Source organism: Rhinolophus hipposideros (assembly GCF_964194185.1).
Source record: "Rhinolophus hipposideros genome assembly, chromosome: 25".
NCBI lineage: Eukaryota > Metazoa > Chordata > Mammalia > Chiroptera > Rhinolophidae > Rhinolophus > Rhinolophus hipposideros.
This window is the reverse complement of record NC_138071.1, coordinates 20,655,415-20,675,335: the sequence shown is the minus strand read 5'-3', so window position 1 is coordinate 20,675,335 and position 19,921 is coordinate 20,655,415. Positions and strand designations below refer to the sequence as shown.

General features: G+C 39.3%; 2 protein-coding genes across 6 annotated transcripts in view; both read right to left on the bottom strand.

Annotated features, from left to right (window-relative positions):
- UBN2 (ubinuclein 2) overlaps positions 1 to 1,900 on the bottom strand; it is an 80,557-nt gene extending 78,657 nt beyond the window's left edge. For both annotated transcript variants that reach the window (XM_081038402.1, XM_081038401.1), the window contains exon 1: positions 731 to 1,900. In XM_081038402.1, coding sequence (XP_080894528.1) covers positions 731 to 1,210 — 480 coding nt within the window. In that variant the 5' untranslated portion in view covers positions 1,211 to 1,900. The remainder of the gene's footprint in view (positions 1 to 730) is intronic.
- A 10,677-nt stretch (positions 1,901 to 12,577) lies between these two features.
- IFT56 (intraflagellar transport 56) overlaps positions 12,578 to 19,921 on the bottom strand; it is a gene marked incomplete at its 3' end in the record, with an annotated part of 30,718 nt that continues 23,374 nt past the window's right edge. For all 4 annotated transcript variants that reach the window (XM_081038021.1, XM_081038020.1, XM_081038024.1 and 1 more), the window contains exons 13-14: positions 16,630 to 16,763; positions 12,578 to 14,869 (exon numbers count right to left, since the gene is read on the bottom strand). In XM_081038021.1, coding sequence (XP_080894147.1) covers positions 14,758 to 14,869; positions 16,630 to 16,763 — 246 coding nt within the window. The remainder of the gene's footprint in view (positions 14,870 to 16,629; positions 16,764 to 19,921) is intronic.

The following is a 19,921-nucleotide window of genomic DNA, read 5'->3' as shown; positions in this document are numbered from 1 at the left end:
CCTAGAAACTAATTAACATGCACTCAAATAAGAATAGGATAAGTAGGCACCACATGAAACAGGCGAGTCACCTTCCCAAGTCAATTACAATATGAACAAATTCCGGAGAAAACAAAGCCAAAAAGGTTCACCCGCATCAAGAGAGAAAAATAAGTCACCAGATCACTAACTCTGAAAATGTTTCGCTTACTCTTAAATCCCCTTCAATGAATACTCCACGCTCACAAGCGCCTCTCAACAGCCACAACGCCACGCGTAACAAATAGCGAGGAAGATGAGGCTACTGGAGGGGGTGACACGATTTCCCCGCTTCAGAGTGGGGGGCGTGGCCCCCCAGGCTTTCTCTGCCCCTCTACTGGAAAGGACAGCTGTGGAGCTCCACACTGAAAACCCAACCGCGCAACTTGCAGGGCCCCCTGATTTTGTAGGGGGGGGGGCCAGAAATTAAGGAGGAAAACCTGAGGTTTGGAAAGGTGCAGAGGCACACTTGCTCGGGGCAGCTACTGGAACGGGCGCACAAGCGGGGGGAGGTCGGTGGAGCCGGGTGGGAGCTCTGGGCAACCCCGGGAGCAGAGGAAAGCAGCACCAAGCACCCGTCCGCCTGCTCAAGCCCTGCCCGTCCAGGGCGACCAGAGCTCAGGGCAGGCGTCGGACGGTGCACACCACCGAGGGAGGCGGACGGCTCCCGAGACTCCCGGGGTCTGGGGGACGAGAGAGGAACCTTCTGTACCCGTTGTTCTCCGCACAGCAGCAGCTCCGGGTAACTGAACTCCACGCAGCTCTCGTCCGTGGGATCCTTGAGCACCAGCTCCAGGCGCACCGTCTCCCTCGGCGGCTTCTGCGGCGGCTCGACCCGGGGAGCAGACTCGCGCGGCGGCGGCGGCTGCAAGTGCAGCTGCGGGAGCGGCGGCGGCGGCGGCGGCGGCGGCTCCGGCCGCGGAGGCTCGCGCTGTAGCGCCATGGGCGGTTCGGCGCGGCTGACCTCGCGCTGGGGGAGCGGCTTCTCGCGCGGCGGGGGCTGCGCGTCCGACCGGGGGGCAGCCTCCCGCGGGGCCGGCTGCTCCGACCGGGCCGGCTCACGGTGCGGCTGCGGCTCCAGCCGGGGAGGCTCGCGAGGGTACTCGGGCTCGCGTTCAGCCCCCGGGTACTCGGCCTCGCGCCGCCTCACCGGTGACAGGCTAATAAACGCTACTCTGCGCGGCTCCGCCATCCCCACTGTTCTGGCCCTCTGCCCTCGCTCGAGCCGGCGCTCGGTTCTACGCCGAGTTGTTGGCCTGCCCGCCCTTCCTTTTGCTCTCCTTCGCTTTTCGGCCCTCCACCACCCTCAGCCGTCTCCGCCGACGCCACCGTGAGTGCGGACCGTGCCCCCTTCCCCGCCACTATGTTCTGATGGGTTCCACCGCCATCGCCAGGGTCGCCGCAGCCGCCATGTTGGATCCCCCACATAAATAGAAGCTAGCCGCTGAGCGGGCGCATGCGCAGACAGCAGACGCTCGCGTCCACCGTCGTGGCTGTGGCTCAGTTTTCCTCTTTTCCTCCCAACAGTCTGGGAGGCCAGACAGGTCAGCGGAAGTGACGTCATGGCAGGGCCGGTTTCCTTGGAAACGAAGACGCCGTCTGTACCCTTCCTAAAAGGGAGGGGTTTGGGGGTTCCCGAGAAGCTTCCTCTTCGCACCCGGAACCCGGAGGCGCGCTTGGGGCTTGCCAAGGGCGAGTGTCGGGATGTGCCTGGGGCCGAGCTAGTCATGGCGCCGGGCACGGGAGCTCCCGGCACGTACCTCCGGCTCTCGGCACTGGAGAGTTGGAGTTGTCAGCCGCTTACTCAGGGCGGATTCGGAGAAAGGGTAGAGGGACGCGGGGACACGCCGATGGACCTGCCCGCCCCGCTCCCCCTCAGCCCGAAATCTCGAGGAAAGAAAGGAAATGGCCAACTCCAGCCGGACTCGCCCTGCGGCTTCCTTCCGCAGAGCGCAACACTGACTCCCACAGGCGTCCCTTTCCTAGACCGGTTTCCTAGACCGACGCCTGTTTTGCTCGCCTTCCTGCGGTGGGGATTGTGTCTGAGCACCTTCGTAAAAAGCTCAATGACGTTTTGCGGTTGGGAAATCGGACAAGCAAATGAGCAGCTCGGAGCTCATTTATAAAGCCTAAGCTGTTGAAATGAAAACTTCTCGAGGGTTTGGTGTTTTAGGGTACGTACTCTCTGAAAAAGTTGAATGCTAAATGACCCATTTCGAGGTGCGGGAGAAACCTGGGTTGGGCACGCCTTGTAGGCACACCTTGATTAAACTAATTGGAATTCATCTAAAATGGATGACAATCACTGTCCATTTCAGTCCACTCAGTAGACAGCTTTGAAAGCACACCCTCCACATCCTGAAGGAATCCTGTTAATTCCATTGACCGGATCACAAGTCTATCACCTATTGACGACTCTTTGCATCGGTGTGACGTCATAGACAAATTCTGAGTAGGTTCAGCGTTTTGCTCTCCTATTACGTTTCCTATTTGTATGAACATGGCGATGCAATCGCTGGTTCCAGAGGTCGCTCCCAGCTTTAAAATGCTACCATTGTCCCTTTCCACTCTTGTTTTACCTCCACTATCCTCTTTCCCACCGCTCCTCTTGATTCTGTATTAAGGTCTCATTCCTGGATTGTCCTAGCATCGTAATCACCGTCTGTCTTCAGTCTCTTTTCCTGCCAGTCTTGCAATGGGGCTATGTTAATGCTTCTAAAACACTGCTTTACTTCTATATCATTCTCCATTCTAGCTGCAACTTAACCTGCAAAGTCAATTCTATATTTAACTCATATTCAGTATCCTCCACCATGCAGCTCAGATAGCAAACTGGTGGTCCGTGGGCCACATGGTTCTGCAGGTGTGTTACTCGCCCAGTTTTATCTTCTAACTTCTAACGCGTTGACTGTTTTTCCAACTTTGTGAACCACAACCCACAGTAAAGAAATAGATTTTAAACTGTAATCCAGTGTACACACATATGGATGTACACACACATATCTGAAATACAAGTTTCACAATACTTTATTGTGTAGAATACAGTGAGAACAACAAAGGTAATATAAACATTTTATAAAACAATATGGAAATAAATATAAACAGGATCAAATATATGGTGATGGAAGGAGAACTGACTCTGGGTGGTAAACAATGTGATACACAGATGATGTAATACAGAATTGTACACCTGAAACCTATGTAGCTTTGCTAACAGTCGTCATCCCAATAAACTTTAATTAATAAAAAAATAATAAACAGTACTGAAGCAAATCAGCAAAACATTTTATATAATGCCTTACCTGTTCATAAATTTATTCCAGTGCAGCATTCATGAGGACAATGCTACATGCACATTTGGTCGACGATTGAGCCCGATCTTATCCTTTATTTTTAAATAGGCCAAAATTGAAGATCCTAGTTCACATACATAGGCAGTTGTGAGTAGTAGTAATGTGAATCTACTTTCTCTTAGCAGTAAGTTCTTTCATTTTAATGCAACATGATGATAAATTTCATGTCTGGCAATCGATTTTCTGTGTAAATGAAGTACTCAGTCGCAATAATTTATTCTCTTCATAGAACAATATAATTCAATTATTTAAGGTTTTGAAACCAAATGAACCTTATATACAATGTTTTGTTTTTATTTAATGTTTCAAATTATCTTGTTTTTATTGGTTTCTAAAAATATTTTTTTAAACTGTGTTTCTTGATATTTGTTGTTCTATCACTTGCAATTCCAGTATAAATTGTATAGTTTAATTTTTATTGACCTAAATGCTATTTTTTAGTTCTGAATATAATTTTCTTCACAGACAATAACTCCTCTATAAAACTTTCTTGCTGCACATATCACATAAAAGTGTTATGCAACTTGCAATATTAGTACTTTCATCAAGTTAGACTGCGACTGCATAATCATTGATTCTTCAAAATATTCTGTGGTAATAGAGTTGATATAGTGTTATTGCCAAGAGTTATAGTTTTTAATTTATCAACTGCTTTGTCACCAAAAAAAAACCAAGCACTATATTCATAAATACTGGATGAAAAAGACTGTCGGCACTTTGTATGAGCCATTCCTCTTCTGCTACGTTGATAGGAACTGAATTCAGTGATTGTCTTCTTTCATTAAGATTTGCAGAACAACTGAGAAATTGTGCCAATAACTTTATGCCTTTTCCCTTAAGAACATATTTGAGGGGCTTATTGACAAGTTGATGATGGTGTATTTTCCAATGTCCTTTTAATTTTGAAGATTTTCAACTTTCACTTACAGGAAACGCACTATCTTTTTCTTTTCAGAATAAGATGTAAAGTCAGGATTTTCTGATTAGACTGAACATTTTTCTCAATATTTTCACTATAATTCCAAATTTGAACATGCTTCTGTATTTTTCACTTTATTTCTTTTTATTCTGATACTAAGGAAACTTCTCTGAGCGCAATTTACACTAGTTTGATTAGTGTATTTTAATACACACACACACACACACACACACACACACACACACACACACACTATACCAGATGAAATCCGTTCCCAAAAACATGTTTAATTTTCTTCACTGGGACTCAATTTAAAATTCTGTATTTTCTATCATGTTTAATTTTCTTCACTGGGACTCAATTTAAAATTCTGTATTTTCTATCAGCAAATAAAATACCTTTGTACCTCATTTCATAAATCACAGGTAGCGGTGATAATATAAAATTAGTCTGTATGATGTTATCTGTCCAACAAATTAACCCAGGAATTCCAATGAGACACCAGTGCATGTGTCACCTGTTGCTTACCGACTGGCCCTGGCGGGATTAGTGTGCTTCACTCTGACAGTGAATTCATTCTTTTTAAAAAAATGAGGGTCACACTACTCGTGACCCTCAAAATTGATTTCACAATCTTCTAACTGGTTGCAGTCAACAATTTGAAATGGACAGCCACCTTACTAGTTGGAGACTGAATAGGTGGGAAAAATTAATTTGGTAGCTAGGAACTTTCTAGGGGTAGAGCATGTCAACCTATGCATTTCTGTACAAATTTGGAAAATCACTTTTGAGTGGTGAAGGCCTTTGAGGAGGCTGGAAAGAGGTCGAAGTCAATGCCTGTTCAATACAAAGTCTTTAAAAGACTATATCTTTCAGATATTAGATTATCTAAGATACTAGTGTTAACTGTAGAGCTATAGAATCAGGTGCTCTTTTTTTAATAATACATAAAATACCATGTGAAATCAAGGTACTCCTACCTTTTTTGTGAATAATTACTATCTAAAACATCTTCAGCACACAATTTTGATAATTTTGTTTATATATACCTAAAATATCTCTGGATGTATACTCACAAAACTGAAAAGTGATCTGAAGACGGATACTGAGTGGCCGGTTTTAGAAACAGAATAGGTTTAACTGCTATCAGCTGGTGACAGTCTAGCTGTGCTTGTTTTGATGTGAAGCCAACTCTGGTAGCTGAACATTTGCATCTTTTTTTTTAATTTTTAAATTCAGGAATCCTTAACATACAGGAAGATGCATACAACTTGATGAATTTTTCTTTTTGTGTACACCCCTTTGATCATTACTTCAAGATACATAGATTTCCTTCACGCCGTAAAGGTCCTTCCTATACCTTTGCACTCAATACCCTCACAGAACGAATCCCCATTCTGACTTATGTCATCTTAGATTTGTTTTGCCCATGTGGATGCTATGTACACAGAACAATAAAGTATGTATTCACATATATATTACATCTGGTTTCCTTCAATCAACATAATGGTTTTAAAATTCATCCATGTTATTGCATATTACCAGTCTGTTTATTTTTTGCTGTGTAGTATTCCATTTATAAATATACCACAATTTGTTTATACAGTGAACTTTTTAATGGACATTCCATACACACTTCAACTTTTATGTTTATAAAGTATAATTACTTTGTTTTCCAATTTTAAGGAACTCATGTTGAACAGTTCCCTGAGCAGAACCTGTGTGCTTTAAGTAATGAAGTACTAAACTAATAGTAGATTTACTGGAGCAGGTTCATGAGATTATAACCATGGAGCAAGATTATGGGAATTTCACACTGCAGAAGCAGGAGGACTAAAAGATTCTGGGTGAAAGTCTGATGCGTGAGATGGAAAAAGCTTTGAGATTTATTTGGCATAACTGGGCAAACATTTTTCAGCTCTCCTCCCAATATACAAATGTTACATGGACATTCAGAGAAGGAAGAAATCAAAGAGGTTTGGAATAGTTAGGAAAACTTTATGGAGGAAACAAGCACTACTTTTTAAGGATGATGAGGCTATGGATAAATAGAACAAGGGAAGGCGTGACCACAGAATCAGAGAGAGACTGTAAGGGCCTGGAAGGATGGAATGAGCTGCCATGCCCCAACAATGTGGAAAGGAGAGCAGTGGGAATTAGAACTGAATAATATTAGAACTTTCGGTTTCAGGTATCATAAAAGAAATCAACATAAGCTAGTTGACACAAGAGAAGTTTACAAAGCAGATACTGGAATTTGTCCCAGAACCCAAGGGACAGAACGCAATTAGGCTCCAAGAAGATGGAACCAGAATTAGGGACTAGGAAAGCTACAGACTCCAGGCACTATTTTGTCTCATTTCTGCTTCTCTCTAAGATCTGTTTCATTCTGCTCCCCTCTCTCTGTGGACTAGCTTTCTCTGCTCCCCAAGTTACACGATTTAAAATATGGCCTTGTTATACTTACCCCAATTTTCTTTTTTTACATCTTTGTTGGAGAGACCAGACTAAATTAGGAAATTTTTAGATCCAGTTCCAAAATCGTAGAGAAGTTTCCCTGACTGGCCTACTTTGGGTCAGGTGCTCACCCCCTGATTAAACAACTATGAGGAAAGTATAGCTACCAGGAGCCTGTGATGAGGTAGATGGAGTTCGGGGTGGAGAGCAGGAGGTTGTTCCAAGAAAGGATAAGAGGCCTGTCAGGCTATCCACCACATATCCACTACGCGAAATGGCAGAACAAAATTACGGATGACACGTTGTGGTAAAATCACTGTGAATCACAGTAATGGCTTATCGTAGAAAAAACTATAACAAGTATAACAACACTGACTTCAGAAACAACAGAAAATCCAGGCCAATTGGAATAGAAGAAATCAAGAAAGCTGCCGCCAAAGAACTAGCCCTCCCTTTTCCCAAAGAAAAAGTGGGGGGGGAGCTAGAACCAGAACGTGTCACAGAGAGATTCTACCAAGGCTTTACAGAACACTAGGTTTAATATTATTTAAAGTGTACATTATATAATAATAAGAGAAAAGCTCCCAACTTCTTTTCGTGACCCAAACAGAACACTGATTTCACTTCTAGCAAAGATTGCACCCACAAAATATACACATTAAAAACTTATACAGGGATCCTATTTTTCATTTAGCAGGTTGACAAATAAAAAAGAAAGTGGTAATACTGTGCTGCTGGTATGGGGAAACAATCACTTTCATTCATTACTGGTGGAGACAGGAATTGGAATCACCTCTGCATAGAGTTATTCAGTACTACCTGTCAAATACAAATGTACTCTTTAATTTAACCCAGTACTTGCACTTCTATGAATATATCCAAGACCTATAATAATTTGTATGTATGTGTTCTCACCCTCACCTTGATTCGTTAGATGAAGTTCTATTTTTTTCAAAGAACTAGCTCCTTCGCTTACTTCTTAATTATACCATTTTTCTAGTTTTAAATTCATTAATTTCAGAGTTTATTCGTTTTTCTTGGCAGAATCCTTATGTTTATTTCAATATTCTTTGTATTACTTCTTGATAAGATACTTAAGTCACTCATTTGTTTTCTGCTTATTAATATAAGGATTCAAGACCTTAACTTGTCCTCTATGCCTTATATCTAAGCCAGTTCGGCTATAGCTTGGATTTTCTTTTATCCAAAAGTGAAAAGAGGGTTTTTGTCTAGATTTTTGTTTGCTATTTGTTTGGGTTTTCTTGGTTGGTTAATTGGTTTTCTTTTCTGTCTTCCTTTTTTTAATGTTTGGGTGGTATGGTTCTTTGTTTTTTGGCTTTATTAGCTTCTACTTTTATGATTAGAAACATCTGCATTAGTTCTATTTTTTAGACTCCTGCTTCCCTTCTGTAACTTTAATGCAAGCACCTTCAGTATTCAGTGTCTTAGTGTGCAAAATGGGAATACTAATATACATACTTTTTAAAGTTGTTGGGACTGAGTTAATGTATGTGAAGTGCTTTGATGAGTGACTGGTGCATAGTAAGCACTTACCTGAGTGTTTGAAGGTACTTACCTGAGTGTTTGTGGCCTAGTGTACAGTCAGCTTTATTGAATGCATGTTAGATGGGTCCTGGAAAAGGAAATCTGTTGTGTTTTCAAGGTATAAGCTATATTAACAATATATTCCTTTAGTTGTGGTATTTAAGTTATCTATATGTTTTACTTACATTTTTTTCATTTCAACTGGTATGAATTGTAATCTACTACTATTGTCATTGTAACTCTTACCATTGTAACTCTTGTTTGTTTTTTGAATATTGATGCCATTTCCTTTGTTGCATATTCATAACTGTTATATTTTCATTGAGAAATGGACCCTTTATCATTCAAAGTGTGTTCCTTTGACTTGCTTAATGATTTTGACCTGGATTCAACCCTGTTTGATTGTGACACCTGCTCTCTTTCTATTTGCATTTGCCTGATTGTACTATTGCCCATCTTTTATTATCAACATTTATGCGTAAACAGCACAGAATTAGGTTGTGCTTTGTGATCCAATCTACCAATCTTTTTCATTTAATAGGTGAGTTCAGCCCATTTACATTTTTGACATGAGAGGTACGTTTGAGCATAGATCGGCCACATTATCTTATGTCACGTTTTCTCCTTTAGGTCTTTTAAAAAAATCCTCCGTGAACTGATGATCTGTTTGCTTTGTTTTATGTACATTACTTCTGATAATTTGGAAGGTTTATATTTGTGTTCTAATAGGAAAATTTTATAATACGCTTAATCCTCATTTCCTTTGGGCATTGTCTATAATTTAATACTACGATCAAAGGTAAAATTTATGTTTTCCTCTTCTATACTTTATGTTTAACTTGGTATTGTAAAATACCCTTATATACTTACTTCTTGATTTATCACCTTGAATGATAACTTAAAGGTGAAATATCAATGAACTACACTATTTTCTATTTCCTTTCAGAGTTCTACTATTTTATATTTTGTTACAGTTTTTATATACACATAACCAATTTTCTAGTGATTTTTTTTGTCCACTATTTCCCCTCCCTTCTTTCCTTCTTACCTTCTTTCCTTTTCCTTCCTTCTTTCCTTTCTTCCTCCCTTTCTTTTCTCTTGTATTAATTTTCTGTAGAGCTTTAGCTACATTGTCTGTTTATCTTTGAGGAAGATGATTTTCCTGGAGCAGTTCTTTTGGTGAATATACATGCCATAGGACCCCAGGTCCACGAGCCCACCTGGCAGGTATTTATTTACCTTATGACTCTGGGTTTTACATTTACTTTCCTGCACCTCGTTTGATTAGCATCTCTGGAACTGTTCACACTGATGTCTTCTCTGCTACAGGGCAAAGTGCTTCCTGCAAATATGGCTTCACTCTGTGATTCTTCAGTTTGCTTGGCCTCCTCTGCTTCTCAAAACTAAATTGTAGAAATTTTTTTCCACTTACCATAGTGCAATGAAATATGAAGATTTAGCTTTTTCTCAGACTTGCCCCCCAACATGGACACTTCCCATCCCCCACAACTCCCCATCCCTGTCCTCCCAATACTGTTGGTCAATTTTTGGTTGAATCTACGTTGTTTCTTCTCCACCCTAGCCTGTTTCTCTCCCCATCCTGGTAACCACCAACCTGACTTCTTTGGTCATCATTCTCCTGCTTCCATTTTGATTGTATATTTATGTTTGAGTTGTCTTTTAATTATAAAAAGTTATTGCTATAAGCAATTTATTGCTAAGTGTCATTCGCATTGTTTCAAGAGGCTATAGTTCAGTTATTTCGTATAATATTCCATTCTGACTTTACCGCAGTTTATTTCTCCACTCTGGCCAGTGGGTATTTGGTTTGTTTCCAGGCTTTTCCTGGGGTCAGTGCTATGAGGACCATCTTACACATATCTCTTGCTGTACACATACAGGAGTATCTCTTGAACATACACCAAAGAATGAAATTGCTGGGTCACAGTATGAAACTAGAAGTTTACAAATAAGGCCATACTGTTTTTCAAAGGACAAATGAACCTCTATATGAAAATAAAGAATAGGAACAACTAAAGTTAAGATTAAACATCTGTAAGTATTATTCATGGCTTCACCTGTACTGTTATCGTCATCTGACATAATTGTTTACTTATTCTCTACCTAGTTAAATTCTATACTTCAAGTTTCAGCTTAAGATTCACTTCCCCTATTTGGCTTTTCTATTCAACCTACTCCACAGTGTTTTTTGCCTGTTGAATTTCCTCAGTAAATGTATAAACTATGCGTATGCTATTCCATCATTTCATTGCTTTTATAGTACCTTGCAGTTATTCTTTAGGTCACTATTACCTATATTTCCATCCGAACATATGCTTGTAATTTTAAAAACTTGAATAGCTTGTTTCAGCTCCAGCACATTAATAACTACTCTTCAAACACTGGCAAAGGAGAGTATAATTATATGTTTATAGAGGAAATTAGAAATAGATGGACACATTTAACTGCGCATAGTAGGAAAGACCTGTACATGTTTAGAGGAGCAATAGATGCCCTTGAAACTTTCGTTAAGCATATAGTTATGTCTAAGTTATAGTGCAGAAAAGCTAATTCAGGAACCCATGAACAATCACTGAGAATTTGGGTTTTTCTTCCCCTGAAGGTATTCATTCACACACACAGTGAATTTTGTATCTGGTTGTTTCACTCTTTGCTTTGGTTGGGAAGAAGCTTGAAGATGAATTTCTGGCCCATCTTTAGTAATTCTGGTATGTACTTTTTGTATATGAACTTTATTCTTGACTTCCTTTATTCTTATTTACAACATATCTATTCATATGTTGGAAAGTTATCTCAAATCTGGAACACAGTGGGATATAAGTAACTGACCAGACAAATGCATGAGTACAGGAGTGAATACTAAAAAATTACAATGAATCAAATGAGGTAACATGCACCCGTAATTTATGCCATGGACACCCGTCTCTGCTTCCCACTGTCCTCTCACCCGAAGGTCACCTAGCAGGGTACTTATTCCCTACATCTGAGGTCTGGGAACTGTGCTGCCCTAAGAGGGGTAGCCTGACTTGGTAGACCTGCTGCGTCTGCTTCCTTTCCTCACATTTGCCCCGACCACCAGGAAAGTTCCTAGCTGTATTTGGCATTTAGGTGTTACTTAAAGAAAGGGTTTTAATGTAAAAGAAAAGTGTCAACTTGTCTAGATACTACACACTCTATACGCACACGTCAGCTGATTGCATTCACCTAGTGTTTTACTTTGTGCTGACTTATATTCTTCCCGTATTCCTGCAGTCCGGAGGTAAGCTGGGTTATCGGCACATCATTGGGTCCCTAATTCTGCTTCTCTGAGATCATCTCTAAGTAGGCAGAATACTGTTTGAACATTATCATATAATACATGTAAGCCTTAGTAGTATTGTATAGTATGAGGAAGAGATAAGAGCACTATCTAAGTCAGATTGATACAGTCCTAAGTATAAGAACTAGCAAGTCACTAATTCATTTTTGCCATTATAAGGTAGATATAACTATTACGATGTAATGCCTACCTGCTTGCAAGTTTTTCAGTGTGCCAAGCTATAACGGAAGAAAACAGTCCTCTGTCTTCTGTGTTCGTGGGTGTATGTTGCGCATGCTGCACACATGGCAGAAGCCTGGGCATCTTGCTAGCTCTGGAGTTTCAGGATCCATTCTGACAGCTTCTCGGGGGGCGGGGGCAGGACGTGTCCCTTTTATAAGGATACGAACGTTCACATTGCCTTCTTTTACCTCTCAAGGCTTTGTTCCTACTAACGACGACAATCACATGTTATTGTGTTTAGTTGTGTAGACTTGTTCGACAGAGCCCCTTTAGGGGTCGGGACTATGCATTATTTATCTTCACAACCCTAGCACCTTGTATATGTTGGCTCATGATAAAACAGTAATTAGATGGGAACCAGCATATATGAGGTTAGGTCTCACAAGTGCCCTGCTCTACCACTTATTGAATGTTTAACTATTCAGTAAACAAGAACATGAGCGCTTTCGATGTGGGAGGTATTGTAGTGTGCACTGGTCATACCATTTCTGGAATGGACTGTAAGTCAAGAAAGAGCCAAACCTAAAATGACTTAGCAGGAACCATGAGCCTTAGCAGACAGGAATTCTTAGGGAATAAATATCTATTATCCTCTTACAAAGTGCAGCTGGTGCAGCCCAAAACTTTGGGTTTTTTACCCCCTTTACTCTGGGGTCAGGAAAGAAAGGGGAGAAGGCACACGATATACCCAGGGCTCCCACTCACCACACTCACAGGATGTCATAATAAGAACCAAATAAACTTTAATTTTAATAGATTACAGTAGAATAATTCTTTTGAAGTATAAAAATAATTGTAACATTTTTTTCCATTTGCAAGTAATTTTTGCTACAGATTATAAATAGTCCATTGATGCTATGAACTGTACATATTACACTACATTCCTGAGCCTGGACCTTCCTCTCTCCTCTATCACCACATGAAGAAAAACAGCTGTGCAATCTTGGGATCCTGCCAAGACATTTCAGAAGTAGCTACCCTTAATGGCAGGATTGGATGGTATCTCTCCTAAACTAGTCTTTATGTTTTTTGGTTCAATTCTATAGATTAAAAACTTTTTTAAAAAATGAGTCTAAAATTCTGGGAATTGCTATTTTTGGAATATCTGATTTTTTTTTCTCAAAAGACAGGAAAACACAGGGAGAAGTGTTTAGTTCCACAAAAGCTCATTGAAAAGTAAATCGCCATCAGTGGAAAAGCTTTCTAAGTATAGGAAATTTGAAAATAACAGCAATTAACTGGAAGACAAATTTCATTGCTAAAAGCCACTGAGGAATTCCATTTGTCTTTTCCCACTATTATGTTTCCTAATATTTTAAGTGAGGTAAGTTAAGAATCACCAGAAAGATTCTAAAAATTATAGCAGGTTCTGCTCAGATCTGACCCACTTAGTACTTTAGATGCTGAGAACCAATTATTTAAAAAGTAGGAACAACATAATGAAACAGAGAAGCTTTGGCATACAAAAAAAGATATAACTTTGTTTTCTACAATTCAGTTATCCAGGCCAGTTTATTCTGATTTGTGCTCTGCATTGATTAGATCTGGGTCTAAGATAGAAGATGAGAAAACTGGTCATCTTCCTGAGTAGAGCTGAAAGAACCTCTTGCAACTGTCTTTGACTCCTGCCATGTTCCCATCTCCATTCCATACAGTTTCATCTGCAGTGAAATGGTGGGGGTATAAGTGGAGCAACTGATACAGTGCTTATAGGAATTCTCCTGTCTTTAGTGCTTCAAGGAATTATAACTTTCTTTCAGTGCTCATGCTGGATAGGGATGGCTCTGTGCTTTCTACACCTATGATACCGGGTACCTTAAACTCCCAGGAAAAAAAAATTACATGGTGTAGAAACAAAGGTAATCTGGTACAGAAAAACATGGAGAACTATTTTCTGAAAATAGCTCGTGAGCCTCAGAATGCTCAGTTGTATAATAGGTTTATGTTGCAAAAGCTCAGAAACATGGGCCTGGAATATGATTTCGGATAGAGTGAGGCCCTTGGGAGATCTCGCAAAGGGCTCTACACAATCCATATTCTATATCATTACATTAATACGAGCAAATGGCCATAATGCATACCTATAATCTTTGTAGCCCTACTTTCAAAATTGATGTTTATTCAGCAAGATACATGAAAAAAAAAAACCTAACCTGTTTTGTTACCTAAAATATAATGGAGAAGTGATAAATGAGATTTGTATAGTTTGCTTCCTGAATAACCTTAAATGTACCACACAGATTTTTTTTCATAGTACTCACCTTTTAAAGACTGCAATACTCCTTTACTCCGCTGTAACATGTTATAATCATCAAGAATGCAATTACTGAAAGAGTAATTCCATAAGTCTATTATCTATTAATGACTGGACAGCTTGATAAAGGATCTGCCATTCTTGGAATCATATAGCTATTTATAACCTCTGTTAAGAGATGCAAGATTCAGAGACACATTACAGAACTCTTTATGGAATTCCCCAGTAAAAAGAACGTACAGAGATGGCTAAAAATAAGATGAGAGAATGACGGCAACTCTTGAACATTAATGGCATTTATGATTGCAGCTTGGAGAAAATGCCATAGAATGTTAATACAAAAAAAAGTTTGCCGTTCTCCTTAAAGTCAGTGAATGACATAAGAGAACTCTGAGTATTTTTGGAAGAAAGGCACCGAAGTCCAAAGTCTTATTGCTAGTCAGATCCTACTGGGGCCACAACACAGACTATGGCACTTAGTTCAGCCAGGTGGCAAGTTCTAAGCAGCAGCTGCTGGTTTTGTGGCTTGAAGAGCAGGGAAGGAAAATGTCAATAAAATAGAGGCCTGCATCTTACATCAAACTTGAGGAAAACGCTTTTCAATTTTACGTTAAAGTGGTGGCTGGTTCCCTAGGTCTGTGGAGCTGTTTCAGACAGGCACTCTATTTTCTTTGGCCCATTTCTTCATGATACGGATGACGTACTCTACTTGGGTGTTACCCGTGCTTCTCAGTAAATGGAGGACTTCTCGAAGGTTCTCTCTGAGGAAAAGATTTGAAACAACAAAGTGCTTCAACAGAGAATGAGAATTAACAAGTAAAATAAACTCGTAACTGTTCTTCATATACTTCTAGTAGGGCATTTTTGGTGACAGACTCTTTCCTCCCTAGCCTTCTGTTCTTATGGTGGCAAATAGTAAAATGAAAATTCTGTGATCTCCTTCTCTCCAACCCAAGTTTTCCTTGTTTACTTATATTATCTGCATATATGCTATCAATCTTTTTGTACTGATAAAACATAAATATTTCCACTTCTGTGCTTATTTTGCATGACAGGATAGAAAGAGGGTATATCAAGGAGTTGGGTTCAAAGAGCTGGGTTCAAATTCTAGCTCCATACTAACAAGTCACTTAACTGTCTGAGTCCCAGATTTCACTTTCGTTTTAGGTGGTAATCACTTTAAACTGGGTGTCACTGCCATGTCTGTGAGGTTTTACAAAAAGCCAAAGGAATGATTTCTTCAAGAAAAATAATATATCAATGAATATGGAAGACAGGAAAATTAAGGACCAAGATTTGCTAAATGTCTAGTATTTATGTTTTAAGTAACTTAAATTTAATTACAATTAAAATTAATGTTTAAAGTAATGCATACTAAAACTTCCCTATTACCTTGTCAAATCTACAGTTCTCTCATATTTTTGCCTTTCTTCCTTCAGTCAACCTCTTTTACTTAACCAAATTCTTTTAAACTTTTATTTAGGACTGGAAGTAGATACAAGGCAGGAGGTAATTGTTGATAGATTATTCACTTCTAAAATAATCACATCTCAAAATCATACATTGATAACAAATATATTCCATGAAGTTCTTTTAGAACATTGAATTTAGTTTTTAAGTATTTAAATTTTGTTACAAATGGAGGTGCAAACAACTTAATTCTATGTATTCTAATGTCTCAGAATTTCAGGGAATATGAGAAAAGAAAAATAACAACTATCAATGACATCCATTCCATTCCTAATTCATTAAGGCCTAAAAGACACAGTAAAAAGCCTAGACAAAGCATAGACCAGAAGAGATTGAAAAAGACTTTGTTTATGAAATGGCAACTCAGCTGGAGTCAAATATATATCTTGCTCTTATATATAAGAGCTGTAGTATGTTCTAAATCTGTAGTATGTTCTAATTCAACGTTCTAGAAGAACTTCATGGAATATATTTGTTATCAATGTATGATTTTGAGATGTGATTATTTTAGAAGTGAATAATCTATCAACAATTACCTCCTGCCTTGTATCTACTTCCAGTCCTAAATAAAAGTTTAAAAGAATTTGGTTAAGTAAAAGAGGTTGACTGAAGGAAGAAAGTCAAAAATATGAGAGAACTGTAGATCTGACAAGGTAATAGGGAAGTGTTAGTATGCATTACTTTAAGCATTAATTTTAGTTGTAATTAAATTTAAGTTACTTAAAACATAAATACTCCATAAATACTAGTTGGTGTCCCTAGTATATATATGATTCAGAATGATCGAATTCTATAAAACAAAAAAATTTCTGGAGGAAAAAGGGTCAGATAGAAATACACAACATCTTAACCCTTTATTCATCATTCTAAAACATCATGACAATTTTGAGTTTTCAGAGGATGTCAGGCATGAAAACAATTCCTTTGTAAAAATAAAATAAAATAAAATAAAACTATAAAAAAACAACAACAAAAAAAAAACACACAAAAAACCTAATTCCTTTATCTCACAAACCAGCAAATGGATAGCATGTCTTGTCTGCTGACTTACTTGGGTTCTCTGCCAGCGAGGATCATCTGGAAGATGCCCACACAGGCACCCCTTTTGCCTTCCCAATATTCCGGGTTGGGATCCAGTCTCTCTAGGACATCGAAGGCTTTGGCTGAGTAGTAAAACTGGCCCATCTGAATAAAAGAAAGTATTGTGGTCACAAGATTGCACGGGATGAAACTGAACATGAAGATGCCATGAAACAGAACTGTGTAAAACGCGTGCACGGGTAATGACATTTTCAGTTAGCAAATTAGATAGATTTAAATTTCTTATTAAAAGAAGAAGGAAAATCACAGTTTGGGTACACAGGTTCAGTTTAAATGAGCTTTCCTTCATTCAGTTTTCAACAATATAACATTTTTTCAACATATAGTCAAGTTGTGCTATAATGAACACATCTGTCACTTCTACTTATATTCTAATCTTGAGGATAAACTCTGATAAGTGTGATTTGAAGTGACTATTTTTCATGTCTTCTCCATACATTCTGTAGATGAATAACTTGATCATGTTCAACCCAAGAGGATGGTGTTTCCCTGACCTTATTCCTAAATTCTCACAATGCCTAGATGTATACTGATTACTACTCTAAACACTAAATCTTTTAAACGTTTAATTTATTGTGACAGGCATCTTTTTCAAATACACTACACATTTCCTTGGCCTTGTAAAGCATGCTGAAAACCATTAAATTTTGTTTCGATTTCTCAATTGGCAATCATAAATGTACAGTGTTACCAATTTTGCTGAAGGCTTCAAATTGCTGAGCAATCCTCCACTCTGTGTGGTTTAGTGACTTCTCCATTCCTGTAAACTGTTGTTCTAAACATCTGCTAATTTTCTTAAAATCTCTATTGCATTTTTGGCTTGGCATTTTTCTATACTTCATAGGAAAAACTCAACTTTCCTCCCTTCGGTACAAATTATACTTATCTCTTTATTCATCCTTCCCTCTTTTCTGCTTATCTCACAGGAAGAAGTGTTCTTACTCCTTCTCAAGGTTAATCCTTCATCCTATGGTCTCTTAAACGTTTTTTTATGTGTGTGAAAGAACGCACATACAGAATGGTGCATGAAACATAAATGTACAATTGAATGACTAATTATAACGTGAATACAAGTGTAACCACCACCCAGGTCAAGAAATGAAACACTGACAACAAAACAGAAGCCCTGTGTCACTTCCGTACCACAGCCTTCTCCTTTCCTCCAGAAGTAACTACTGTATTCCGACTTTTATGGTCATCAGTCCTTTGACTTTATAGTTTTATCACCTATGTATACATTTTCAGACAATATAATTGAGCGTTGCCTCTCAGAATTTTATCTATATGAAATAACACTGTAAATATTCTTTTGTGTCTCGCATATGCTTGTTAAGATTTCATCTCAATTGCTGGATATAGCTCTAGTTGGTTTATTTTTTAAAAACTTTAAATTTTGAACTATAGATTTATAGAAAGTTGCAGATGGAGACTGGCCTGGGTTTTTACTGTGGTTGCGGGAAGAGCTGGGATGAGAGTTCTTGAGAACAGGCAGGGGCTTGTGTGGTTTGAATCAACTGATGGTGGCAGGGAAGGGCGCAATCAGGATTTCTTATCATTTTGTCCAGGGCACAAGGGGAAGTGGAAGAGGTGAGGCTTAAAAGCCGCCAGGATTCAAACATCCAGAAATGGAGTCAGACTCATCATTCTAGTTCCTCTTTTTATTACTGACTAGTATTCCATGCCAAACCACAGTTTGCTTAACCATCCACCTACAAAAGGACGCCTGGATTGTTTCCAGTTTGGGGCTATTAAAAATAAAGGCAATATTGACACTGTGAGTAAGTATTTATGTGGATATACGTTTTCATTTCTCTGGGATAAATACCCATGAGTGCTATTGCGGGGTTGTATGGTAAGCATGTTTGTTTTTTAAAAAAACTTCTGAACTAGTTCATGATGTATCTTTTTTCATCCTTTAATTTTCAATCGATCTATATCATTATATTTGAAGTGAGTTTCTTGTAGAGAGCACATAGTCGGGTTATGGATTTTTATATACTCTGTTGATATCTGTCTTTAGTGTATTTAGACCATTGACATTTAATGCAATTATTGATATGTTAGGCCTTAATCCGACCCTTCTCCCCACCCCCATTTGTTCTTTCTGTTTTTCTTGGACAATGACATCTCACACATGTCTCCGCAGTTTGTAGCTGAAAAAAGACATGACTGTGCAATCTGCACAGGAGGACAAGAAAGCCAGTGCTTGATGTCACGAGTCTTGGCCTGTCCATCTCTTTTTCCTGCTCTTCCTGTATTGTATGTAATAAGTCCTAGCCATGAGTATAACTTTATGTTGAGTTCTATGAGTCCTTGCAGTGAATCACTGAACTAGTGGGTAGTCGTGGGACCACTGAGATACCATGAAACGCCAAATTGTTTTTCAAAGTCACTAGCTTCCTTTGATCTTGACCCCAACCCCCTCTTATTTTCTCTAGCAATTTATTCCATCAAAAACGCTCCCACTCTCTTGAATCTTGAATCTCCCTGTTCAATGGCTCTTCTTCCTCTGTCTAAAGATATACTCTTACCCAGTATTCTAAAAGAAAAAGAACTCTCCCTCCACCTGCAAAAATAAATCGCCCCCAAATCTCTAACCTTGCTTTCCCTTTTAAGTTAGGATCACATTTTTCTCCTTCTTCTCAGCATCAATTTTTCAAAAGACTGGGGTCTGCATTCCACTTTTTGTATCTGCTTTCTAATCCGACTCTGTTCTCTCCCTACTCCTGTCTCTTTAGGCCTACGTAGGTCCATCTAGTTGCAGATTTGACACTCTCCTCCTTTGGCTTTTGGTAAAACAGGAATGGGGGTGGGGGAAATGTAATGGAAAGCACATTTTTTCTCTCTCCTGGTTTTTCTCTTTCCTTTCTGTTCATGTTCATCCTCTGCCTCTTCCACTGACTTCTTTCTATTTCTGTCCCATAATCACTGGTGTTCCACATGGTTCCTCACACTATTCGCTGGTTCATCTTTCTCTCCCTTACTCTGTGCTCCTGCTGCTACTGCTCCTACCAGCACCTTAACTGCTGTTAACTTCCAAAACTACATCTCTGAGCCTGGCCTCTCACCTGAACTCCGGGCCCAGCCTGCTAATTTCCCACATGAATACCTGGGCCTGAGAGCCCCAAACACAATTCAGATTTATTATATTAAAACTGAACTCAATTCCTGTCTTTTAATGTTTTTTTTTCCCCCATCTGCCTCCCCTAACTCAACATCAATGCCATTCACCAAGTCATGTT